Raw genomic sequence first — 26,769 nt, 5'->3', positions numbered from 1 at the left:
TGAGAGATGAGAGCAGGAAGAATGTGATGCTGCAGGTCTTCATTCGTTACTGTGTGGAGAAGCGGAAGCCAGGCTCAGAGATTCCAGCGGTCAGCGCAGCCACATTGATCGCAGACAGAGTGGCCTAGCGCACGAACATGAACATTTTATGGCCTCCTTAACAGCGACTGCTCACCTTTTTCTGCTGTAGCTGAACGGACAGCAGCTTGTGCATCCCTTGAGGATCCTTCAGCGGACCCTTGACCTTGGAAGCAGGCTGAAACATGAAACCTAGATGCGAGCGTCTTCGCTACATACACGTGAACGCACAGGCGACATGCGGGAGACAAATAATAAAAATAATAATAGCTAGTATTTATGGAGCACTTTTCGGTGGTTTATCTTTATCATGTATTTTATGAGTACATTCATGGAAAAAATGATTGGACCCTTGTTCATTCACTTTATTGATCCATGTTAATGCCTGGTACAACTAAAGTTACCTTTGTTTGGACAGGTATAATGATCACAAATATAGCTCATAAAAGTGGATTGTAATAGCTGATATCTAGTAACTTCCATGGTTTTCTTGATAATAACCAAAATCACTTAAGTTCTTACATGAATAGCTCCAGCATTGTACTACCAAAAAATGTAACTCTTCCAAGCTTATTTTGTTGTCATTGTTATATTTCTCCAAACAAAGGTGCCTTTAGTTGTATCAGGCATTAGGATGGACCATCAGCGGTGGCCGTGTGGATACAGCGTTGCCTTAACGGGAGCCAACTTCTGTTTAACGGTGGTGAACGAGCGGTGATTATTTTTTTTCACCGCTCCAGGAACGTTACAGCAAAGTTCAGGCGGTGTGACCGGGCTTGTAGTACGAGTGATCTTCCGCTGAAGCGTTGTAGAAGCGTTGTCTGATATTATTTTTCAGTCCGAGTCTGGGCACAGACCTGTCATCGTGTATAAACCGCACCCCGATTTTTTGCTTCATAGAGGTGGAAAAAAAGTGCGGTTTATACACGGTGCTTTACGGTAATAATTACAATCGTTGATGCCTGACATTAATATTTTTTAAAGTATATTCCAAACTCTAAATTTTTTATTGTGCACCAACTACTTTTCACAAAGTTTCACACATAAACGAAGAAGTGAGTGCTGCACACTTTGTGTACCTAACCAACTGAACAGCAAACAAATGTGATTTCAGGCGCTGGATGAGCAGCTGAGCTCCCTGCGGGAGGAGCTGAGGAAGAAGGGGAGCCTCTGGTCGTGCAGGCACACTTGGCTTCGCCAGCAGATTGACTCTCTCAGCCTGGAGAAGCTCAAGCTGACGGACCAAGTGATTACTTCATGAAAGAGGCAGGTGGTATGGCGGAAGCGTGTCCTAACGTCTTTTCTCTGTCTCTCCTCTTGTGAGTTGAGAGAAGCATCGGAGAAGCTTCGTCTCAGAGCAGAGAGGGACACTATAGAAACCAGGAAGTTGCAGAGGGAACACACACTGCTGGAGAAACACGCCGCTGCTGTGCAAGCCATGCCCGACAAGAAAGAACGGGAGGAGATACAGGTGACACCAGCAAGGTCTCATCTATTCAAAATGCTTCTGATGAATGTTAAAATGTTTGTTTGCCACTTTGCAACCATCACGGAAGGGCTCCTTAGCAGGTGCTCCTTCCTTTCACACGTTTTGTAAAATCTTATTTACTCAACTTCAGAAAGTAGTAAAGTTGTATTTACTTACAAAGCACGTTTTTACACCACCTCTGCTGCCCAACGTGTTGTACAATAAGAACAAGAGAAATCACAAATTTTTAGAGAAATGACTATGATAGATAAAACCAATATGTTAAATACAATATAAAAAATATAAAAACATGCCATATAATAAATGCAATACTATCAAGAGACAATCAACACCGGCTTGGTTTGTAATATAGCTACTTTGTCACTGGCTCAAAACTACATGTATTGTATTTATACACACACATATATATATATATATATATATATATATATATATATATATATATATATATATACACATACATACACGTACATAAAGTATATATACATATAGAGGTGGCTATATAAAGCTTCATTTATTTTTTTGCCATAACAAATTTTTTAAATAGTACACTATGTCCTCAACCAACATACACAATTGGTTCCAGATGACCGTTCTTATGTCGAATTGTTCTTAGGTAGAAAAGGTAATATTACCAATGATAGGTACTACATAGTATATAGGTACTACATGTACGTGTATACATATACAGTATATGCGTATGTATGTAAATATGAGTTTGGATGCAGTAGTAATATTAAACTAGGATAATTAATGAAAAAAACAATCATAAAAATTATATAATAATACGTAATGATAAATGTTATTTACCTTTGAAGAGGAGTGGTCGAGCATACTCGTGGTGGAGTTGGAGGAGGAGATATTGAAAAAAGATAAATGGTCGTCGTGGTGGTTAGACTCTTCTAAAAGACGTAGTGTTCTGTGGGTGGTGTAGAATTAAGCAGGCCTATTAACTCTTCATAAACTTGAATCACCCGGTCTGTCCGGGTTGTATCGTACAGCTACAATTTAGCTTTCCATTTCTCCTTTACACTCTCTCCCCACCGTCTTCCTCTCTGTTGGTCCCATTAGCAGTGTCACAGTGCCCTCTACTGGTCAAGTATGTAGCAGTATAAATACTGATGAAGCTACTACAAGGCAAACTACATGAAAAAATAGACCAGTCGCCTTGTGTTTGTATCTCTGAAAGTTCGCATGTCGGATGTTCTTAAGTTGGGGACTTAGTGTATTGATGATGATCATGACGACAACTGGGATTTATGTCGCACTTTTCAATGGTTTATCGTCATCATATACAGGGGGTGTATGAAAAGTTTTAAGCAACAAAGTTTTAAGCAACAAAAAACCTTTTGATAATTTATTTTTCAACATATTCCCCCTCACGGGCTGAACAAAACTCTCTGCTAATGTTCTCAACATGTCATCCTTTGAAATGCAGGTATTTTATGACTTCATTAATTTCTGTTTTCTCTGAATCCTTTACGCTTGCTTCTTCAAAAATCTGCAAGAAATATAAGAGGCATGTGAGAATCTTAAAATTTGGCAGGAATACTTTCAAAAGGTTGAACTTTCAAAAAAATCAAAAGTTTGACCATGCATCAACACTTTTTATACACGATGCTTAGAACTTTTCACACCTCATGTTTTATTAATATAGAGAGGAGGTAAAGCTACTTTTTATAATCCATCCATCCATTTCTATACCGCTTCTCCTCATTAGGGTCGCGGGTGTATGCTGGAGCCTATCTCAGCTGACTTCGGGTGAGAGGCGGGGTACACCCTGGACTGTTCGCCAGCCAATGGCAGGGCACATATAGACAAACAACCATTCACACTCACATTCATACCTATGGACAATTTAGAGTGGCCAATTAACCTAACATACATGTGCTTGGAATGTGGGAGGAAACCGGAGTACCTGGAGAAAACCCACACACGCACGGAGAACATGCAAACTCCACACAGAAATGCCCAACGGAGATTGGAACCCAGATCTTCCCGATCTCCAGACAGTGACTGTGTGGCCAACATGCTAACCACTAGACCACCGTGCGGCCCCTTTTCATAATAATATTCAATAATAATAATCATAGATGACACCGTCAAGACTCTCAAATATGCTTAAACAATTAAAAAAGAAAACATTTTTTCCACAAGTCATAATAATTAAAATCATGTTACTACTTAAAGGGTCACTCACATGAGGTTTCAACTTGCTTAAATATGTATCTATATTGTTTGGACTTGTGTTCGGTGTTGTTTGTTTTTTGAAAGCGAACGTTAAATCAGTAAAAATTAGATTTTCGTACCTGCCTTCCACCATTTTTGGACTCATCTTCTTAGACAAGGTGCGTTTGCCAACTTCACAAGTAAACAAACATGAGCGATCATTAGTGATTATAGCAAAGATTTGAGGGATGTGTCGTTAGTTTTCCTGGAGGAAGAAACTTGCAGAACATGGGATGAAGCCGTTTTGATGACAACCACAGACGATGGGACGATATGTCTGATGCTGAGGTGTTCGATGACAAAGACATGGAGATGAAGATTGGTCGGCTTCAAACACAAAATGGTAAGTATAAATGACCTTGGAGTTTCTTATCCTTCAAGTATTGTTTTAAGTCGACTTCTTAATGAGGGTAAAGGGCTCTTTTGAGCCTTTTTAATGTGTTCGTTTATCTGCGCCCCGCCTCCAACATCAACATATCGCTGTGAAAGTAAGTTTTATAACATGTATAATACTTTGAATGGTGGTATGGTGGCATAGTGTTTACAATACTATATAGTAAAAATTATGTATTGTTAGTCCTTCGTAGCCAAAGATGACCATGACATCTCATTTAGTTGCTGGTGGGGCTTTTCACGGTGTGTCCGGAGATGGCTGATGAGACCAATCCGGGCAGAGAATACTTGTCCACAGCTTGGGCACGTGTGGGAGGGGCTGCATTGCTAGCATTGGATACTTTCGTCTTTTGCATCTGGCGTTTCTTTTCTGCCTCGTATCATTCTCACTCTCTCCGCTGACCTTGCTCTTTTGAAAATGGGACTCACCAGGTAGGGCTATCAGTGGCAAGTTGTTCCCAGTCCGATGTGGAGATGTCAAAGTCTCTCAGTGATGCTTTGAGGCTGTCTTTGAAGCGCTTCTGTCGTACATTTCTTTTGCACCGGCTACTGTAGGTGGCCAGCCCATCGGATCTGTGCCTTGTGCATGATAGTAATGTTGCTGGGGGTTTCAGCCTGTTTCAGAACCTCAGAATTTGAAACCTTGTCCTGCCAGCAAATGTGCAGAAGGTTACGCGGCACCGGAGGTGGAACTGCTGCATCATCCTTTCATGACGCCTATAAGGGTCCATGTTTCGGATCCGTATAGAAGGATAGATAGCACGACCTCTTTGTAAACCTTGATCTTTGTGGCAGGCGTGATCCTCCTCCTGTCCCATATAGAGTTCCTCAGTCTTCCAAACTTCCTGCTGGCCTTGGCGATGCCGTTTGTGACTTTGCTATCCAAATTTGCTGAGCGAGAGGGTGTGCTTCGAATGTATGAGAAGCTGTTCACGGTTGGGAGCTTTTGTCCCTTCACTGGTATTCGTTTCCGGGGGCAGGCTGAAGCACTGCTTCTGTCTTTTTGGTGCTGATGGAAAGGCCAAAGTTGTCACAGGCAGATGGGAAGCAGTCCATCTGCAGTTGCATGTTATCTGCACTGAGTGCACAATCATCGGCGAAAAGGAGGTGTCAGATAGCTGTCTCTTTTACCTTTATGACTGCCTGGAGGCGCCTGGGATTGAACAATTTATCATTGGTCCTGCACCTGATGGGAATGCCTGGATTGGTGTCTTTGAAGGCGTCTGTCAACATTGCCAAGAGGAACATGTCCAATCATGTTGGAGCAAGAACACAACCCTGTTTGACGTCATGTAGAGGTCCTGGTGCTGTTCCACACATTTTTTTTGGAGTTGGCAGGCAGCGAAAATCGTGTCCACTGTTCACACTGTCTGGGAGGTGGTCACTCTCCTAAGTGTTCAAGGAGGCGATTAAGAAGCACCCGGGCCAGGAGCTTGTAGGCAATGGAGAGGAGAGAGATTGGTGGCTATCTGGGGGAGATGTGCTATGGCATCATCATTTATTGATGTGGTTCGGTCAAGCACGGTTCTATTGCTGTGAAAGTAAGTTTTATAACATGTATAATGCTTTGAATGCTTGTCGCCGGCATAGTGTTTACATAATCTATATAATAAAATATAATATAATATATATACAGTATATATATATATATAATAAAATAATGTATTTTATTATTTATTTTATTATATCATATTATAATCTATATAATAAAATAAATAAGTCTATATCATAAATATGTAAATAAGACATCACATACAGTGTTTTGTGGCAACGTTGACGCCTGATCCCGCGTTCTCCTGTGTTCTCCTGGCATTCACAGCTGCACACGGGGCTGCTCACAGCATGTTTCCGCTCACTCTGCGCCTCACTGTATAATCTGGTTCTCCTTCTTAGCTACAATAGCTCATTGAAGTCTAAACCTTTGTCTTTTGGGGAAAAAAAAAGAAACTTACAGTACGACTCAGACAATGTGAACCGCTAACGGTATGACTACTGTTTTGATGAAAAAATACCCAACAAGATCGACCAGTGTTGTTTAGTAGGCTAAGATGGCCATCCCTATGCCGACGTCACTTTGGAAACACCCCCTATTCCGGGACGGGGATCAGAAAAATTTCCAGCCACTACTTTAAATGTAATTTTTATTAATTTAACGTTCGCTTTCAAAAAAATAACTAACAACGTAGAACATAATTCAAAACAATATATTGAAGAAGAGTTGAAAAATCATTCCAGTGACCCTTTAATATCAATGATGTCTGACTTGAATATTTTTAAAACAAAATTCCCTTGTCTACATTTTTCATTGTCCAACTTTTCACAAAGTTTCACACATAAACGAGGAAGTGAGTGCTGCACACTTTGCGTGCCTAACCAATTGAGCAGCGAACAAACGTGATTTCAGGCGCTGAAGGAGCAGCTGAGCTCCCTGCAGGAAGAGCTGAGGAAGGAGGAGAGCCTCTGGTCGTGCACGCACACTCGCCTTCGCCAGCAGATTGACTCTCTCAGCCAGGAGAATCTCAAGCTGAAGGACAAAGTGACTACTTCATGAAAGAGGCAGGTGGTATGGCGGAAGTGTGTGCTAACGTCTTTTCTCCGTCTCTTCTCTTGTCAGGGGTGCATGTGTGAGCTGCTTCATCTCAGACCCATGACAAAGAACTCTATGGAAGCAGAAAGCGACACTAAATATGTGCCTTCTGTGAGCAAAAGAGACAAACTGGCTGTAAGGGTTTTGTTTTTGCAACTTTATGCTAAAAAACTGTTGTCAGGGGAACCTGCCCCCAACCACCAAAGAACTAACAAAATGACACAGAAAACAAGATTTGAGATTTTCCCGTGCGCAAGGAGAGAGCGTCTGTGCCACACTGCAACGCTCTCTGCCGGGACACTCTCTTCGCGCTTCTTTTAAGATTCAAGAGTTTTATTGTCATATGCACAGTAGAACAGGTAGTTCTGCTATGCAATGAAATTTGTGTTCTGTTCATTCTCCCAATAGAAAGAAAGAAAGAAAAACACAAGAAAATGAATAAGAACAGAAGAAACATGAATAACAATAAACCAAGCAACAACAACAGAAGAGACATTAGCTTTTTCAAAATGGGGACTTGGAAGACCCTTCAAAGCACCTCTCATGTTGATGTAGACTTGGTACAGGATGCTATTTGCCCTATTTGCCTCTCCATGCTGGTAACATTCGGGGAGAACAGTCCCGAGGCTCTGTGTCCACAACACGCCGAAGTCCGATTCCCCCGGCAAGCGGCAAATGTCCCCAACCGGACCGCCGAGTCCGGTAAATCCTCCGTCCAGCCAGGCCTCCGCGAACACACACAGCACTCTCCGATCTCACGTAGAGCTGCAATCCTTGCTCTCAGCTCGTCCATCCTGTCTTCGAGAGAGCGGACGCTGGCCAGCAGCAGGCTCGGCAGCGGTGGCCCAGTCGCTACAGCCTTTAGCCTAGCACGCAGGCCGCCCCTCCTGCCTTGCCTCCGCCCCGGACGCTCCTGGGCATTTAGCTCACCAGGCCCGCAGGCTGCTGCGTCCTCCCGACGCAGAAGAAAGCCAGTCTGAGAGGCTGAACGAAAGCTCATGGTGAACCCCGCCGATGTTCAAAAGTAGTCTCTATGCTGCAATGCAACTCAGCACGTTGAATGTCCAACATGAACAACAAAATAGCAAAAAAATAGAAAAAAACGGGAGAGTGAAACAGAGACGTCTGCCACGGAGGGCGCCATCTTGCTGTCCTACTTTTTTATTGTCACAGATGGGCGGTATTACAGAAATGTCTGTGATGAGTTCAGTTACATTATCAGTCATGATTAGTTTAGAAAGTGGACTGACAGAGAAAAGAGCTGACTTCACCCGCTGGTGTAATGTGCCCCATGACCTTTGTATGGCCCATTTGTTCCCCAAGCCCATGCATGGGGGTCAACTCAACTGCTTTTCCTCAGTCCACTTTACAACACTACTCAATAAACAAAAAGTCACAGTGACTGTTTGATTAACTTCAGATAACATCATAGAGGGCATTTACAAACAGTAGCAAGAAAATCCTTAACATTTCCCTCCTGTTTATCGAAGTACATCAAATATCACAACAACATAACTTCTTTTGATTTTCTATGAGTTGGTCACACGGATGTACAATATGATTGACAGGAGCGAGACATATGCTGCAAGGAACAAAGTAAAATACACATGATATTTATATTCCAAAATCTGACTCGTGCTCCACATAGTTCATGAGGGTCTGAACCTCTTCATACAGATTGATTCGTACTTCTCCGAACATTTTGTCAAACACACGTAATATAATGAACTGGGTGCATGGAATACAACAGCATCCACAGAAAGTGAAAGTAACTATCACTACAATGAGAGTGATCAAAATTGACAAAGCAACATTTTTCCAATGGCCAAAAATAGAATAGAGCCATTGTTCTATGGGATTGTTTACTCCTGAGTGAGAAAGCACAGTTTTAGAAAACACCTGTAAACCTTCCATTGTTTTGGTAACTGATCCATCTGGGGCTGTGTTATTGGGAATGAAAGTGCAGCATTGGTCTCCAAACTCCACAAACTCCATCTTTCTCAGCCAATAACATATCTAAGGCCAGTCTGTTTTGATAAGCCACCATGGATGTTGCATGCAGTTGTTCAGCAATGGCTGTACCGAGTGCTAACTTGTAGTTGGTCAGGCGTAAGACATTTGGAACGTTTGGAACCCCTCTAGGCACCCCAATGGCATCAGTATATGTGGGGTTGCGACACATTTCTGGTAAGTTGATGTGCACTCTTTATACAGCTATAATTGCCCTGTTTGGGAACCTAGAACATTGGGGGTTTTGGGGGAACGGACATAACAGGATAGGCTTGCATATATTGTGTATAGTTAGGGGCTGTTATGTGCTGATTACTCTTATAGCGACTTAATTGAACTGAACAAGTAGGATTACCAGGGACAGCTGGAACTAACAACATGGTAGGTCTCGGCTTCATGCATACAATGCAGTCAGACTTCACTTCCTGTCCTGCCTGCTGTGCTTCTTTTACCCAAATGTTATTAGATACATTTGGGTACCTTGTGTACTTTGCCACGGGTCTGTACCCGTGGCAACGTACACAATCTGGTCATACGTCAACACTTTTACTGGGAATGCCTTGATGGGGGTCTCAGTTTGTATGGGGCTTGGAGCCACATTAGGATGATTTATGTCGGGCGATTAGCAGATAGATACCTTCGTGTGGGCATCGGAGTTAGCAAAATATGGCCAGAGGAAAAGCCTCAGGCATGATTTCTTTGCTGATAGGCCCTTTAACTTAAGGTTGGTGGTGTTAAAGGTCAGATGTAAGTGTGAACTAGTTTTTATTAACTTAATGCGCGGACGGAGGGTCTTGGCAACGTGTTGTTCAGTGTAACTAGTCCAATCAGCTACAGTTTCAGCTACAAGTGTGTCCCATCCCCTGACCCATAGGGTGAGGTACCACTCGTACTTCATATACCTTTTACCGGTATGGCCAGTACTGAGGGGAATTGATGACCATGGGAAAGTCAATGTCGTAATCTCGTCGCATGGTGCACACACTAGACTTACACATTGAGTGGATTTTACGTTCCTGGGCCAGGAACGCTCTCGCTGTGGTTACAGAAGTGGTGGTGAAAACCAATGCCGTCAGGACGAACCCCAGTCTCCGCAGGTTGTTCATCGTTGCAGCGCTCAGGGGCAGAGGTTACTAGCACGTATCCCCCAAGAAACCACTGTGTCGTCTCTGCTTAGTGCGAAGTCCTGCGTCTTACCTTTCTTTTACCGTGATGAAGCGGTCGTGGTGTCATCGCGGTCAGGTCTCCCTGTCGCTACCTCAGTGAGGGTACGGTGCTTGCAATGGGACAGGTGAATCCACCCTGTCCGTCCCTCAACTTTCACTGCAGTTGGCGTCATGAAGAGCTCTTTAAAGGGGCCGTCCCACCGCTCGATGGACCACGTCTTCCGCTTGATGACCTTGATTAACACAAGGTCTCCGATGCGTAGAGGTTGTTGCTGCGAAGGCAAAGGGTCGCCTGGCAGTTTATTGGCATCACACTCACTCCGTACTTCCGAAGTTTTCTTCATGAAATATGCCAAATCATGAACTGAGTCCAGGGTGTCTTTAGTTTTCAAAGTCAAGTCAGGTAGGTTGTATTGACGTCCATACAACATTTCAAACGGGGTCAATGACTGTTAACTGTTAATTTTAACAATGTCGATACATTCAGGCCAAGGGCAGCCTGTTTCCTTCATTGTTTTACATAGTTTGTTCTTAATAGTGCCATTTGTCCTCTCAACCAATCCTGCTGATTGCTGGTGATACACAAAATGTCTTTTCAGGTCTGTTTTTAAATGTTATGCCAATCTATTTATCACTTCGTTCACAAAATGTGTTCCATTGTCACTCCTAATTATTTGTGGAATTCCAAATGTTGGGATTATACCTTTGAATAATGCTTTTGCTACCGTTAGTGCATCTGGTTTGGCTGTTGGATATATTTCAACCCATTTTGAAAAGGCATCAATGATTACGAGACAGTATTCAACACCTTGAATTTTGTTTAATTGAATAAAATCCATGTGTATGGTATGGAACGGATGTGGGTGTCTGAAAAGCTCCCCCTTTTAGGGCGAACCTGCCCTTGTGGGTTATTCTTAATGCAAATGATGCATTGTCTGCAAACATTTTTAGAATATATTGTGAATCCGTGTGTATGGAATGATCTATTAATTATCTCCACCATCCCTTCTTTTGAGACATGGCACAACCCGTGACTCAATTCTGCTGCCCATTTGAACATAGAACGCGGTAACCACGGTTTGTTACCAGGTCCTATGTAAATGCCATTCACAAGGGTGGCTTCATTATTGAGCCACACTTTTTTTCCGAGGGAGGTGCTTGGTGTTGTCTAGTTCTTAAAATATCCTGTAGATCTTCCTGTGTGCTTTTATCATGGTCTTGTGCTGTGCAGATGGTGGCAAAGCCTTGCGCAGCATCTTTTGCTGCTCTATCAGTTAGCCGGTTACCCACCGTGACATCGTCGTTGCCTTTTCGATGTGCTTCACACTTACAGATTGCCAATTGCTTGGGTAACTGGACTGCATTTAGCAAATCTTGAAGTAGAGCTTTGTGTGCTACTTCCTTACCAGTGGTAGTTTTAAACCCTCTTGAGTTGCCACTGTCAAAGAACACATGTACTGAGCTGTATGTAAACTGACTGTGTAAATGGTGACGTTTTTGTCCTTGAATAAATTGCACGCTTCTGTTAATGCAATCAATTCAGCTGCTTGAGCTGACAAATTCGACTTCAATTTTCGACTGTTTGAGCACTTTTAAGGTAGTTGTGATAGCAAATCCCACCATATTTTTACCTAATTCGTCTTTTCTTGCCGAACCATCTACAAATACTGTCTGTACTCAGTGACGGAACTGTTATTTGTATGGCGCACTCAGTGGTGTCAATTTGGTAATACCGTTTGCAGACATTACTCGGATGGCTAAGTTGCTTGTTGGGAAGTCTTGAACATCTCTGATGAATGTTTTTTCAGCTCCTGAATCTACCAAGAATAGCATTGTCTTACCATTTACTTCAATCAAAATTTCAGGTCTGATTTGTTTCTTCTACTGCCATGTATATGTCTATCCCTTCATCACTTCCTATTTCAACTCCTTTTCCACTTCCTGTATCAACTTTCTTGTTCTTCTTTGGTTCTAGTCATGTTGAATATTCTTGATCACTCCGGTCCGTGTTTTGGGGACAGCTCGTTTGTAACAGAGGAAACAACGTCCTTCACGCCTATCTTTTTCTCTTTCTTCCCCTTCATTTGTCCTTCTAAACTGACTTCCTTGGTTCCTTATATAATTTCGCTTATTCCTGTTCTGATTCTGTCCTTTTGTGTTCCTCTCTAACACATATGTTTCTGCCGTTTCTGTCATATAGATTGCGGTTGCATTTTTCTCAGCTTTTTCAGTAATTACTTTTTCTGCATGGACTGCATGAGTCATGAAATCAGTTAGACCAGCAGTTGGAAGTCCTACATAATTTCTGCGAATCCAATCTCTGATTGCTGGTTTGAGGCCATTTAGGATGGCATTCTTAAGTTGTTGGCTGAAAACGCCATTATCTGCGCCATCATCGGTTTCTAAATTCCTGTACGGTTTCACTATCGTTTTGCGTTGTTTGTCCAATTATTCCGTAATCTGGGTTTTTACGGAAGACTCGTCTTATTGCAACAAATAGGGGATGCAGTTCACGGTTCACTGCATCTGGAACCATAAATCTTTGTGTTCTCCGGTCCACTGGGTCCCAATCCCCTCTAAGTAAATGCCATTTTATCCCTGTTAAATGCATGAGGGCTTGTTGGGTTTCCATACCATTTAAATGGTAGCGAGATTGTAAGGCACAGAAATCTTCAATAAAACTTCCAACATCTACCTCTGGTTTAGTGACATGTTCAGTTGCATCTATCATGTCTGTTTTAGTCCATGTGCGGTAGACGTGCGGTGATAGTTGGGGGTTGGTCGTTTCCTGTCTGTGGGTTCGCAACTTCCACAAGAGGAAAAACTTCCATCCTGTCAACTTCATATTCAGTGTTGCGGCTAAAACTAGCCCTTTGTTGTTACTAAAACCCTTTCAGTGCTCATCTCTTTATTCCAATCACCCACCGATCCTTGTGATCGGGTCCTCGGGCCTGCCTTTGTATATTTTGGAGGTGGACTGTTCACCATGGGAGGGGCAGTTGGCAACTCTCGGTATAATTTTAATGAAGGCACCGTATTTTGTTGTTGAACTTTCCCTTTGAGTCGGTCAGTTCTTTACTTTTGACCTTCCTACGGTTTCATTATCCTCTTCTCTTACTACTGCGCATATTTTTACATTATTTCGAGTGCGTGCTTCACTTAACCATACTTGTCCTTGCGTCATCTGTTTACCGGGACATTCTTTGTTCCGTCCCTTTTGCCTGTCATGGATGACTAATTTACGGACTAGTTCGGACACGCTTGCCAAATTATCTGGATCCGGAATAAAATCATAACGTTTTTGCCATTTCTCTATATACTTTGTGGATCCGGGGTATGTTTTTTCCATGTATTTAATCTTATCTCTAACAGTCGTTTTTTCAGGCTTTCTGCCTGTATTTCTGATTTTGTCCATTATGAAACTACGAGCCGGTGTGATGTCAGTATGAAATGCAGAGTGCCTAATCACAACCTCGATGCCAAGCTTCTACCTGAGACCTGTGTCTCAGGCGGACATCGACTGGGTGACTTCGTTTTAGATCAATACTGAATCACGTTGGCAGTTCAAGTTCAATAATTCTCCACTTTAATAAACGTGAGGAGCTTGTGTTAGCACCGCCAGGTTTCCACTCCTTGTTTATTGGTCTGAGAATGTATTTATTACTGAACACACTCACTCACAAACCATTCATACCATTCATACTATCTGGCCAGTCGTTTACGGTTGAAGAGACCACGTTTCATGTCCAAGGGACAGTCGGCTGAAATTTCCACTGAGACCTGTGTCTCAGTAAGACTGTAAATTACTTTATATAGTCGACCGTAAATTACTTTATACGGTCAGGTGTCCTTTTGGAAAAGTTAACTTAAATCTCACACTAAGGTTCTTTTGATATACATTAACTTAACCTCATACTAGGAAATTTCCAGCCCCGAAGTACTTCTGACTGAGTCTCCAATACCCAGTCCAGTCACTCAACTGACCTTGTTCTGTAGTCGAGTTGTCAGTTCGTTCGGATGACGTTAGCGACCCCTCAGAGGATGACCCAGAGAGACTAGCCACGTAGAAAAGTGGACTCCTTCAGGAACCCGTCAATGGCTGTGCGCACAGACTTCAGTCGCTGTCGATCACCCTCTTCGTGATGGCGTTGTCATCCGGCTCGAAAGACCAAGTTTTAATGTCAAGGGAACTTGCCCCAACCACCGAAGAACTAACAAAATGACACAGAAAACAAGATTTGAGATTTTCTCGCATGCGAGGAGAGAGCGTCCGTGCCACACTGCAACACTCTCTGGTGGTACACTCTCTTCACGCTTCTTTTATTGTCACAGATGGGAGGTATTACAGAAAAGGCTGTGATGAGTTCAGTTACATTATCAGTCATGATTAGTTTAGAAAGTGGACTGACAGAGCTGACTTCACCCGCTGGTGTAATGTGCCCCATGACCTTTGTATGGCTCATTTGTTCCCCAAGCCCATGCACGGGCGTCAACTCAACTGCTTTTCCTCAGTCCACTTTACAACACTACTCAATAAACAAAAAGTCACAGTGACTGTTTGATTAACTTCAGATAATATCATAGAGGGCATTTACATACAGTAGCAAGAAAATCCTTAACAACTGTGTTATTATTCATTAGTAGTGTCAACATTTCAGCCCTTTGCAGTGTTTTTTGTTTTTTTTTATTTTTGCTGGTTTTTTTTGTTTATTTATTCTTACAATGACAAGTCCATCACCAATGGCTCCCGGTCCCCACTTTGGACACCACTGGTCTTGGGGAAAGTGTATTTGCATACAACAGAGGATGCTGTGACCTCATCACACCCTAAAGCACAGCAAATGTTTTTACACTTGAATATTAAGACCAGAAAACCTGACAAAACACATACAGTACCAACCCAATCTGATGTATAAAAGCCGTGATACAAATGCAGCAAACAACACAGTATGTATGTGAAAACCATAAAATACATCCACCAATATGTATTCATTTCATTTCATTTCATTTACGACAATGAAGTGGTAAATTTACAAGAATGGACTGGTAACTTTATGTCACAGAAATTGCCTGAGACAGCTATGAAAAGGGGGCACTTGTGTGACCTTTGGCCTTGGGCATGTGGAGGGGGCAGGGTAAGGAAGGTGGAAGTGAGAAGGGCTAGACATGCTAATCTAAACGCTAAATGCTCAACTGCTCTGTTTTGCTGCCACCTAATAAATAATAGCTTGCTTGAAGCGATAGGATAGTTTCCTTTCTTCTTGAAGATCTGTGCTCTATTTTTCCTCTGACACGTATGACACCATCACACCTAATATGACCACTTTATTCTCAGAAATGTACCACTTTTTTCTCATAAATGTGTGCCTTTTTTCTTGTAAATTTACAACTTTATTCTCGTCGTAATACGACTAGTAGTGCAGGAAAAAAGTTGTACATTTACAAGAAAAAAAAAGTCCTACCTTACTACTTTTTTCTTGTAAATGTACAACTTTTTTCCTGCACTACTAGTCGTATTACGACGAGAATAAAGTTGTAAATTTACATTTACAAGAAAAAAAAGTCCTACGTTACTACTTTTTTCTTGTAAATGTACAACTTTTTTCCTGCACTACTAGTCGTATTACGACGGGAATAAAGTTGTAAATTTACATTTACAAGAAAAAAAAGTCCTACGTTACTACTTTTTTCTTGTAAATGTACAAGTTTATTCTCATATTACGACTTTCTTTCTCGTAAACGTATGATTTATTGGCGTGAATTTACAATTTTATTCTGGAGATCTCTGATTATAATTTTTCTGTGTGGCCCTAATACCCTGTAATATTTCTTTCTAAAAGAGTCCTCTGGACGCCAGAGGGAGCGTCGGCCCTCCAAGCTGCAGTACTGCAGCGGCCGCTAGAGGGAGCTCCAACGACAGCAGGCATCCTGACCACGAGCCCAAAGGTAAGATTGACTTCAGCTTTATGTTAGGCGATATAAAAATATGTGATTTATAATTGATATACACTGCAGTAACACTTTATTTCTGATGTGCGTGTGTGTGTGTGCGTGTGCATGCACAGAAATGGACGACAGTCGAAGAAAGCCTGGCGAGTCATCGTCATCATCACACATGTCTGCCAAAAACGTGTCCAGGGGGTTTACGACCTCCATGTTGGATCAGGACATCCTAAGAACGCAGCCGCTATTAAGGGTTCGTTTGTTCAACGATTAAAGTCCTACGTCATCTGAGTTCAGACCGGAGTAATCCAGGTCAGTTTCTATCTATGAAGCAACCTTCTCCAGCACGACAGGACCGAGAAGGAAAGGCCCATTCTAACAGAATACCTTTCTCTTATCTGTTGAAAACCTATAAAACAGTCAAAAGAGTGCCCACCCGGTGCCAAAGATCAAGGCATGTTGAGGTGGCAGATCCCGGCTAATGCAAAAGACCTAAGCCCCTTTCAAAGAAGTTCAAATCTTCTCCTTAAATATGATTGCCGTTTTATTAACCCATATTATTAACACACTAACCTACATCATCCCGGTACTATTAGCCGTCACATTTTTAACCCTAATTGAACGAAAAGTACCAGGGTATATACAGCACAGCAAAGGACCCAACATTGTAGGACCTTACGGCCTACTTCAACCAATCGCTGACGGGGTGAAATTATTCATCAAAGAACCAGTACAGCCATCTACCTCACCCCCCCCTGTTTTTCATCCAAGCCCCCATGTTAGCCCTGACATTGGCACTAACTATGTGAGCCCCCCTACCAATACCTTACCCCATTATAGACATTAACCTAGGCATTGTCACGCCTGGCGTAGACACTAGTTTTACATTTTGGGTTCAGATTATTATTTGTGGCTTATTTCCTTTCCCTTGTTCATTTTCTGCTTTTGTGTCATCACACAGACCCAGGTGATCTCTAGTTGGGCGGAGCTACAGAACAGGCACAGCTGTGCCTCATTGTGTGTCACTCCTTTTTTAAGCTCACCTGTGGCGACTGGATGGCACTCGGTGATTCCTCGTGGCAGAACCTCCAAGCCAAGATCCGTGCTGCTGCCGTCGGCCATCCAGTCCCGCCTGTTTTTTTCCTCACGGCTTTGTGGTAGCTCCGCCTGACCAGCTTTGGTATATTTTCCAGTTACAGTATATATATTATTCCATTTTTCCGCGATGCCCTTCTCTTTTCCGTGGCATCGTAGCCTTTTGTTCCTGATCTGTTTACACCAGTATTAAAGACCCTTTCATTCATTTCTCGTGTACGCCTCTGCATACTGGGATCCAGACAACTGTCATACAAACCCTCACAGGCATTTTATTCATTTCAGCTATCTCTAACCTAACTCTGTACTCAATCTTAGGCTCCGGATGAGCATCCAACTCAAAATATGCCCTAATTGGTGCATTGCGAGCTGTTGCCCAAACAATCTCTTACGAAGTAAGTCTAGGACTAATTCTCCCTACCACGATTATCTTCAGCGGAGGATTCACTTTACAAACCTTTAGCACCACCCAAGAAACTATCGGACTAATAATCCCAGTCTCACCCCTAGCAATATGGTATATCTCAACCTCGGCAGAAACAAACCGAGCCCCTTTCGACCTGACAGAAGGAGAATCACAACTAGTCTCAGGATTTAATGTACAATATGCAGGAGCACCATTTGCATTATTTTTTCTAGCAGAGTACGCAAATATTCTAGCAATGAATACCCTTTCCGCAATCTTATTTCTAGGAGCTAGCCACCTCCCAAACATACCCGAACTCACCGCCACAAACCTTATAATTAAAGCAGCCCTTCTATCCTTAGTATTCCTGTGCGTACGAGCCTCATACCCTTGCTTTGGGTAGGACTAACTTATACACCTTATCTGAAAAAACTTCCTCCCCATCACTCTGGCACGAGTAATTTGACATCTATCATTACCAATTGCCTTTATAGGACTAGCCCCACAATTTTAGAAGGAGTTGTGCCTGAATATTAAGGACCACTTTGATAGAGTGTAGCATGGAGGTTAAAGTCCTCCCAACTCCTTAGAAAAGGGGATTTGAACCCCACTGAAGAGATCAAAACTCTTAGTGCTTCCTTTACACCACTTCCTACTAAGTAAAGTAAGCTAATATAAGCTTTTGGGCCCATAACCCAAAAATCCCCCCCTTTGCTGATGAACCCAATCCTCCCCTTTATTTTTTTATCATCAATTTCTTTAGGGACAACACTTACACTGATAAGCTCACACTGAATGCTTGCCTGATTTGGACTAGAAATTAACACCATAGCAATTATCCCCCAATAGCTTACAATCACCACCCCCAACCAATTGATGCCACCACTAATACTTCATAGCCCAAGCCACAGCTGCAGCTCTGATCTTATTCGCTAGTATACTTAACGCCTGAATAACGGGACAATGATCTATTGACCAAATAACACACCCCACTGCCGTAGGGCTTGCCTCCCTTGGCCTAGCAATAAAAATCGAAATTGCCCCCTTCACATTTGATTACCCGAAGTCCTCCAAGGATTAGATCTGACCACAGGACTAATTCTGTCCACTTGACAAAAATTAGCCCCCTTTGCCCTACTTACCCATTCCCACCGCTTAACCAAGAACTATTTATTGCAATAGCCCTCATATCAACAGTAATTGGGGGATGAGGGGGATTAAATCAAACCCAATTCCGGAAAATTTTAGCCTATTCCTCCATCGCCCACTTCGGATGAGTATTCCTAATCTTACAATTTTCAACCTCTTTAGCTTTAATCACGCTTTTAACCTACTTCTTCATAACTTTTTCCGTTTTCACCATATTTAAAATTAATAAATCAATTAACATCAACTCACTATCTATATAATGAACAAAAGCCCCAGCACTTACTGCCCTGACCCCACTTATTATTCTCTCATTAGGAGGACTGGACCAAAATGGATAATCCTTACCACACTCACATCACTAGACCTAAACATGGCAGCCACATTAACAGCCCTTTCCACCCTCTTAAGCCTATACTTCTACCTACGACTAACTTATGCTATATCTATTACCATACCCCCCGACAACACCTCCGGCACCCTACCCTGATGTTTACACAACCTAAACCTGACCATACCACTAGCCTCCGCTTCAACACTCACAATTATACTTCTACCAATTCCACCCACAATACTGTCAACACTAAGCTAGAGGTTTAGGATAACATCAAAACCAAGGGCCTTCAAAGCTCTAAATAGGAGTGAAAATCTCTTAACCCCTGATAAGACTTGTGGAATACTACTCCACATCTACTGCATGCAAAACAGACACTGTAATTAAGCTAAAGCCTTTCTACATGAGCAGGCCTCGATCCTACAAACTCCTAGTTAACAGCTAGGCGCCCAAACCAGAGAGCATGCCTTTCAGAGCAGGAAGGCGGGGGAAAGCCCCGGCAGATGTTAATCTACTTCTTTGGATTTGCAATCCAACATGTTATACACCTCAGGATTTGGCAAGAAGGGGGTTCAAACCCCTGTATGTGGGGCTACAATCCACCGCGATGCTCAGCCATCCTACCTGTGATAATCTCACGCTGATTATTCTCAACCAACCACAAAGATATCGCACCCTTTATTTAGTATTTGGGGCTTAAGCTGGAATAGTGGGTCCTGCTCTTAGCCTATTAATTTGCACAGAATTAAGACAGCTTGGCGCTCGACTAGGCGGCGACCAAATTTACAATGTAACTGTAACAGCTCATGCTTTTGTAAAAATCTTTTTTATGATAATACCCATCATAATTGGAGGCTTTGGAAACTGACTAGTCCCCCTCATGATTGGCGCCACGGATATAGCATTCCCGTGTATAAACAACATAAGCTTTTGACTCTTACCCCCATCCTTTCTTCTCCTGTTAGCATCTGCAGCAGTAGAAGCGGGGGCAGGCACAGGATGAACTGTATACCCCCCTTGGCTGGTAACCTTGCCCACGCAGGAGCCTCAGTCGATTTAACGATTTTCTCCCTACAGCTATTAGGGTTCTATTAAATGGGAAGCCCCACTTTTTTGGTCCCTCGGGTTTATTTTCCTATTTACTGTTGGAGGACTAACGGGTATTATTTTATCCAATTCTTCTTTAGGCATTGTTCTACATGACACATGCTATGTGGTGGCTCACTTCCATTACGTGTTATCCATAGGAGCTGTGTTTGCTATTATAGGGGGATTTGTACATTGATTCCCACTGTTCACAGGATACACACTGCACGACAGCTGAACAAAGGTTCACTTTGCAGTAATATATGCAGGTGTAAACCTAACCTTTTTCCCCCAACATTTCCTAGGTTCAGCAGGTATACCTCAACAGTATTCAGACTACCCTGATGCATACACCTTGTGAAATACCGTATCATCAATTGGCTCACTAATTTCCCTAGTCGCGGTAATCATATTCCTATTTATTATTTGAGAAGCATTTGCCACCAAACCTGTAGTTCTATTTTTAGCACTAGCCTCTACTTACGTAGAGTGACTCCACGGCTGCCCTCCTCCTTATCACACGTTTGAAGAGCCTGCGTTTGTTCAAGTGCAGTCAAACTAACGAGAAAGGAAGGAATTGAACCTACGTAAGATGGTTTCAAACCAAAACATGACCACTCTGTCAGGTTCGTAATAAGATGTTAGTAAAACCATTATACTGCCTTGTCAAGGCAGAGTTGCAAGTTAAACCCCTGCACATCTTAAGTATGGCTCACCCCTCTCAGCTAGGCTTTCAAGACGCAGCATCCCCTGTCATAGAAGAAATGTTATACTTCCACGATCACGTATTAATGGTTGTTTTTTTTAATCAGCACGATTGTTCTTTATATTATTGTTTTAACAGTTTCAATCAAATTAACCAACAAACTCCTACCTGACTCACAAGAGATTGAAACTATTTGAACCGTACTGCCAGCTATCATCCTGCTTCTCATTGCACTCCCCTCACTACGAAATTGTTGCATTTTCAACATCCAGCCAACTAGGATGTATAATAGTAACTATTGGACTTAATCAACCACAACTTGCTTTCCTTCATATTTGCACACACATTCTTAAAGCCATACTATTTTTATGCTCAGGCTCCATCATCCACAGCCTAAACGATGAACAAGACATCCGGAAAATAGGAGGCATACACCACCTTGCCCCGTTCACCTCTTCCTCCCTAACCCTAGGAAGTCTGGCTTTAACTGGCACCCCATTTTTAGCCGGCTTTTTTTCTAATGATGCCATCATTGAGGCCTTAAACAACTCCAACCTAAACGCCTGAGCCCTAGCCCTAACACTACTAGCCACCTCACTAACAGCAGCATATCGCCTTCGTATCGTATTCTTTGTAACCATGGGACACCCTCGATTCTCCCCACTACCTCCCATTAACGAAAACAATCCATCGGTTATCAATCCTATTAAGCGCTTAGCATAAGGAAGTATTATTGCCGGACCCTTAATTACATCTAATATATCACTACTAAAAACCCTCGTAATAACCTTGCCTACCTTATTAAAAATGGCAGCCCTGGCATAGCATAACACATAGCATAACCCAGCGCAATCAAAACCTATTTAATCTCTCTTCTATTGTCATTAGCCCTAATTACTATTACACCCTTAATATTTTAAACAGCACGCAACGCACCACTATCTCAGTCCCGAGTCAACTCCAACACCACAAACAACGTAAGCAACAACGCTCACGCACTAACTAACAAGCCAAAGCTGCTGATTAAGCAAACACTACTAATATACCCCCCAAATAAATCAGAAAAAGAACTAAAGACAAAAATGATCCACCAAAACAAGCTACCACCCCGCACCCAACACCCGCCACAAACACTAAACCCAAAGGAGCGAAATGAGGAGAAGGGTTGGAAGCTACAGCAATGAATCCTAAAACTAAACCTACTAATAATACAGACATCATATATGACATAGTTCTTACCCAGGCTTTAACTGGGACCAATGACTTGAAAAACCACCGTTTTATGCAACTACAAAAACCCCTAATGGCCAACTTACGGAAAACCCACCCGCTACTAAAAATCGAGTAATTCTTCTTATCCTAGTAATAGCAACTGCATTCGTAGGATATGTACTACCATGAGGACAAATATCTTTCTGAGGCACCACAGTAATCACCAATCTTCTCTCAGCAGTCCCCTATATCGGAAACAACCTTGTTCAATGAATTTGAGGCGGTTTTTCGGTAGATAACGCCACCTTAACCCGTTTTTTTGCATTTCACTTTTTAGTCACACTTATTGTAGCAGCCGCAACAATTGTTATTTTAAAAATTATTATTTTTACACAAAACCGGATTAAACAATCCAGCCATTTAAAACTCAGATGCGGATAAAGTATCATTCCTCCCTTATTTTTCCTACAAAGACCTCCTTGGCTTTGCCGGCTTACTAGTTGCACTCACCTCCCTCGCAATATTCTCCCCCAACCTATTAGGAGACCCAGACAACTTCACCCCAGCCAACCCCTTAGTCACCCCACCACACATCAAACCTGAATGATACTTCTTATTTGCTAATGCCATTCTCCGGTCCATCCCAAACAAACTAGGGGGAGTATTAGCATTATTATCTGCCATTCTTGTATTCATACTGGTACCAGTCCTACACACCTCTAAACAGCAAGGCCTCACCTTTCGACCACTTACCCAACTCTTATTATACTATTATATTATACGGCGGGGGAAAAAAAAAATTTTGTTCATAAATGCTTTCCAACTCTTTCATCTCAACTCAACATGCGTAAAGGTACTAAGCAATTTCAAAAAGAAGAAGAATTCATCTGCAATGGAATTCATGTAAGAAAAGTTTGCCGTTCACTTGCCGATGATGTCCGCTCTCCAACACCGGATAACTGACTCGTCCACACCGTGCTGCCGTCCTGCTGCCCGGTTCCCAAACTCTTGCATACCGGCAGACGGAGAGTTTGAAAGCTGCAGTGTCCTAGCGGTGCACCGCTGAAGCCGGCTTTGCTTCAGCCTTGATTTAACGGTACCGAATGTTGGTTTAGCGGTGATGCAAGCGATGACAGAGGGGCGTTCTGCACATGTGCATGCGGATCAGTTATCCATGTATTGTACAGAACACAACGCTGGATTGCTTCAGTGTGAATTTGAATAAACTCCAACGTTGTATTGTATTTTACATCATCTGCAATGTTTTAATGGAAGCTTAGGTTAGCTTCAGTGTATATAGAGATTGTTTCACTGTGTGATATAAAATATTAACTTATCCTTTTCCTCTTTTCTGACCTATAAATGTTGTTCCAATGTTGCATCCTCGTGTTAAACAATGCCAGCGTGTCATACGATGAGGTTTGCGCATTTGGAAGTGAGACCTGAAAGCAGTTTTTTTTTAACACCGAGTTCCATTGACATCAGTGCAACCCGGACTTACTGTATGTTGCCCTTATACGGGCATGCCCAGCACCCCCGCTCTGCTTCACTCTGTTGACGGTGTTAGCACGTGTGGTTCCCAGGAAATGTTTGTTGGGGTGTGCCTAAAGAGGCAAGCAACAGGCAGAAGTGGTTGGAGTTGCTGATTCCCGAACATGCTCATCTGTCAACGGCAATTCACACGGGACTGTTTTGTGAACACGGGCAAATACCAAGCCGGACTATCCGCTAAACTGTTGCTGAAGTCCGACGCCTTTCCGACATGACTTGGCCGTGTTGAAGAGTCAGTCAGGCAGTTGGGATATCATATGCTGACAGATGCCAAGAAACATCAACAGGCTAGCTTGTTATTAAGGTGCTAACTTCCTCACCCTGGGGAACGTCACTCCATTCACTTCACACTACCAGTCTGTGTTGCAGTAATGGTGTGATGGCTTCACCAAACCTCATCAATTTATTTTAGCTTCAGAGGTTGTATTCCTTCTCTGTATCGTCTCCTCCGTGGGTCTGAATGAACTGCGCCCTCTGGTGGTTGTTGCAAAGTCATGCAAAAAGAGCACAAACATAACTCGTGGCCACTCTGTCTAAAGTGAAAGGTGATCATTCCAGGTGGAGAAGTTCCTGGCCAGCGGCGCTTACATTGCCATCTTCCCGAACGGGATGAGGACCAAGCTTTCATCGGACGGCGCCACGCTCACAATCGCTTTTGCCAACGGCGACACCCTTGATTTAACACCTGACCACAGAGTGGTAAGTCCACTTGATGAGTGGACCCTTGGACCCATTAAAAATAATAATAATAATAATAATGAGGGGAGTTTGCATGTTCTCCCCGTGCGTGTGTGGGTTTTCTCTGGGTACTCCAGTTTCCTCCCACATTCCAAAAAAAAACATGCATGTTAGGTTAATTGGAGACTAAATTGTCCATAGGTATGAATGTGAGTGTGAATGGTTGTTTGTCTATATGTGCCCTGCCATTGCCACCCCGCCTCTCGCCTGAAGTCAGCTGGGATAGGCTCCAGCATACCCCCGCGACCCTAACGAGGAGAAGCGGCATAGAAAATGGATGGATGGATAATAATGAGGATTTTTAGATGTAATAATTGTGTGCTTGTCAGATCTACAACTACGCAGACACCCAGATGACGCACATCATCTACCCAGACGACATGGAGGTGCTGCACTTCCCTACACAGGTGAGACCCCTCGCAGCGTCCATCTCATCGTCTCCTCCCTCCTCCCGCAGAGAGGCACTTCCCCGACGGCAGCAAGGAGAGCGTTCTGACGGAGTGAAGTTTCAACAACGGCCAGTCGAGGTCCACACGGCCGACTACAGGATGAGATGGTATCCAGACGGCACCATGAAGACCATCTACTCTACTCACAAAGTATTGCTGTCATAAATTTATTTATTGATTCTCATCTTTTATCCTAACATTGTCTGGCGACCAGTCCAGTGTGCACCCCGCCGTTTGCCCAAAGTCAGCTGGGATAAGCTCCAGCATACCTCCGTGACTCTAGTGAGGATTAAGCGGCATAGAAATGAATTGATATCCTCATGACTTTATTCTCATTGCAACTTCATTGTCTTAAAATATTGTTTTCTCTAAATATTGCGAGTTAATTCTCATGAAATGTGGAATTTATTGTTGTCATGTAACAACTTTGTAGTTTGTCTTTGTAGTTGAATGACGTAGATTCTCTGAAATGGCTTAATTCTAATACTTGTTGGTAGCACGTGGAGCATCTGGTCTTGTTCGTATTTTTGTCAGACTCACCGACCTCCTCGCTGCAGCCTTTGTTCAAGTCATCCAAGTGCCAACCAAAGTGACCCGCGTGCCGCAGCCTTTAAAATATCAGAAAATAAACGACCACTGTTTTAGAGTTTGAAAAAAAATGTAGTTGATATTTGAAGTTGGAAGTTTTTTGTAGTGAATGAAATGTTTTTGTGTTTTTCATGATCTGTGACGATTCTATTTAGTAAAAATGTTGAAGGTGTTTATTTTCTAAGCTGAGTGACGTTTATTCTCTGAATTGAGATGTTTCACGTGTCAATCAGGAGAGTCGGGATGCGTTCAATAACAACAGACTTTAATGGCACAGCCGTCTGTATCGTGCAAAACTGAGAACAAACTCAGAGCACAGACGAGTGATAAAGTGTAAAACGGTGAAAGAAAGAAAACCTTCTGAGAATGCGCCTCTGCCAAACTGTTTCAGTGAAGACAAAAGTGGGGAAAACAATATACATTTGTTTACAAATGTTGTAGTCTTTTGAATGCATATTGTTTTCAGAAGCCAAACTCTTTACTTAATTGTCCCCAGCAACTAAGAAATCTGACCAGAAATGGACTTAGGAGACCAAGTGGGGGTTAAATCGCTGTTAACGGACTACAGTGCTGTTGTGGATGTCATACAACTTCATGTCAAAAAATACAAACTATCCATTTAAGTCCCCATTTTGGTTGTTAAGCAGTTCCGAGTCCGTGCAAGGATACGACATTGGCTGCTTTAAAAAAGAGGCGTCTAGTACCTCCACTGAGGCCATGAGGTTGCCATCCAGCAGGTCCATCATGGCCAGTGTGGCTTTCATGCTCCACTCTGGACGGTAGGAAAGCACCTCGTCTTCCACTTCCAATTGAATCCGGCCACGTGGGCCATGAGAACCTGGACGGGGAACCGCAGCAGCTCCACGGGCATCTGACCCGAGGCAGGCTAGGCTCCATGAAAGGCCCGAGCATCGCCTCCTGAGGGCCCGTCAGACCCTGGAGAAGTGGGGGGACGCCTTCCCATTCAATAACATGACAAGTGTCTCCAAACTTATGACCGGTACTGGATGCTCAAGCACCTCTGTGTCCATGTCCCACACGTCTAGAATGGTGACAGCAGATGGCAGGGAAGGTGTCTGGAGACCACGACACATTTACATGAAACACACACACACCTTCAGTGCTGTGGAGTCCATGAAAGCATGTTTGTGGTGACACAGGATGGTGTTGAGGCTCATTCCATCTATGACGAGCTCAACTGCCAGAGGTTCCCTGGGGTCAGTGGGCACCTCCTGCGCATGTACGTACACACACACACACACACACACACACACACACACACACACAGTCTTATAGAGTTGATTCCATGAAGCCTGCAGGCCACACAAAGCTGAGGAATGTTGTCACACAGCAGACTCATAGAGTTTGGTGAGAACATGCTTCTCAGACCTGGATGGTAATGACAGCTGAGTCTAACTCAGCTTTACCATGTTGCCGTGGTAACAGTGCTTCACCAGGCAGCACAGAGACAAAAAGAGTTTAATTAACTCATGCACGCCTGTCTCCTGCTCTCCCGATCTTGTTACATACCTGTTCCCAAGCTCTCTGGTCTTCCCTTCCTAG

The 26,769-nt window shown here is 43.0% G+C and overlaps 1 protein-coding gene across 1 annotated transcript in view; it reads left to right on the top strand.

Moving 5' to 3' along the window:
* The window catches only part of LOC129187279 (centromere protein J-like), a 31,952-nt gene extending 6,408 nt beyond the window's left edge, over positions 1 to 25,544 (top strand). Inside the window, exons 6-13 of the mRNA XM_054786319.1 lie at positions 1,193 to 1,324; positions 1,403 to 1,549; positions 6,594 to 6,725; positions 6,804 to 6,911; positions 15,793 to 15,898; positions 16,018 to 16,166; positions 23,990 to 24,130; positions 24,499 to 25,544. Of these exons, the coding sequence (XP_054642294.1) occupies positions 1,193 to 1,324; positions 1,403 to 1,549; positions 6,594 to 6,725; positions 6,804 to 6,911; positions 15,793 to 15,898; positions 16,018 to 16,166; positions 23,990 to 24,130; positions 24,499 to 24,783 (1,200 nt within the window). The 3' untranslated portion in view covers positions 24,784 to 25,544. The remainder of the gene's footprint in view (positions 1 to 1,192; positions 1,325 to 1,402; positions 1,550 to 6,593; positions 6,726 to 6,803; positions 6,912 to 15,792; positions 15,899 to 16,017; positions 16,167 to 23,989; positions 24,131 to 24,498) is intronic.
* The last annotated feature ends 1,225 nt before the right edge of the window (positions 25,545 to 26,769 follow it).

Source organism: Dunckerocampus dactyliophorus, chromosome 9 (genome assembly GCF_027744805.1).
Source record: "Dunckerocampus dactyliophorus isolate RoL2022-P2 chromosome 9, RoL_Ddac_1.1, whole genome shotgun sequence".
Classification (NCBI taxonomy): Eukaryota; Metazoa; Chordata; class Actinopteri; order Syngnathiformes; family Syngnathidae; genus Dunckerocampus; species Dunckerocampus dactyliophorus.
The sequence above is the reverse complement of the archived record's forward strand: the minus strand, read 5'-3'. Positions and strand labels throughout refer to the sequence as shown.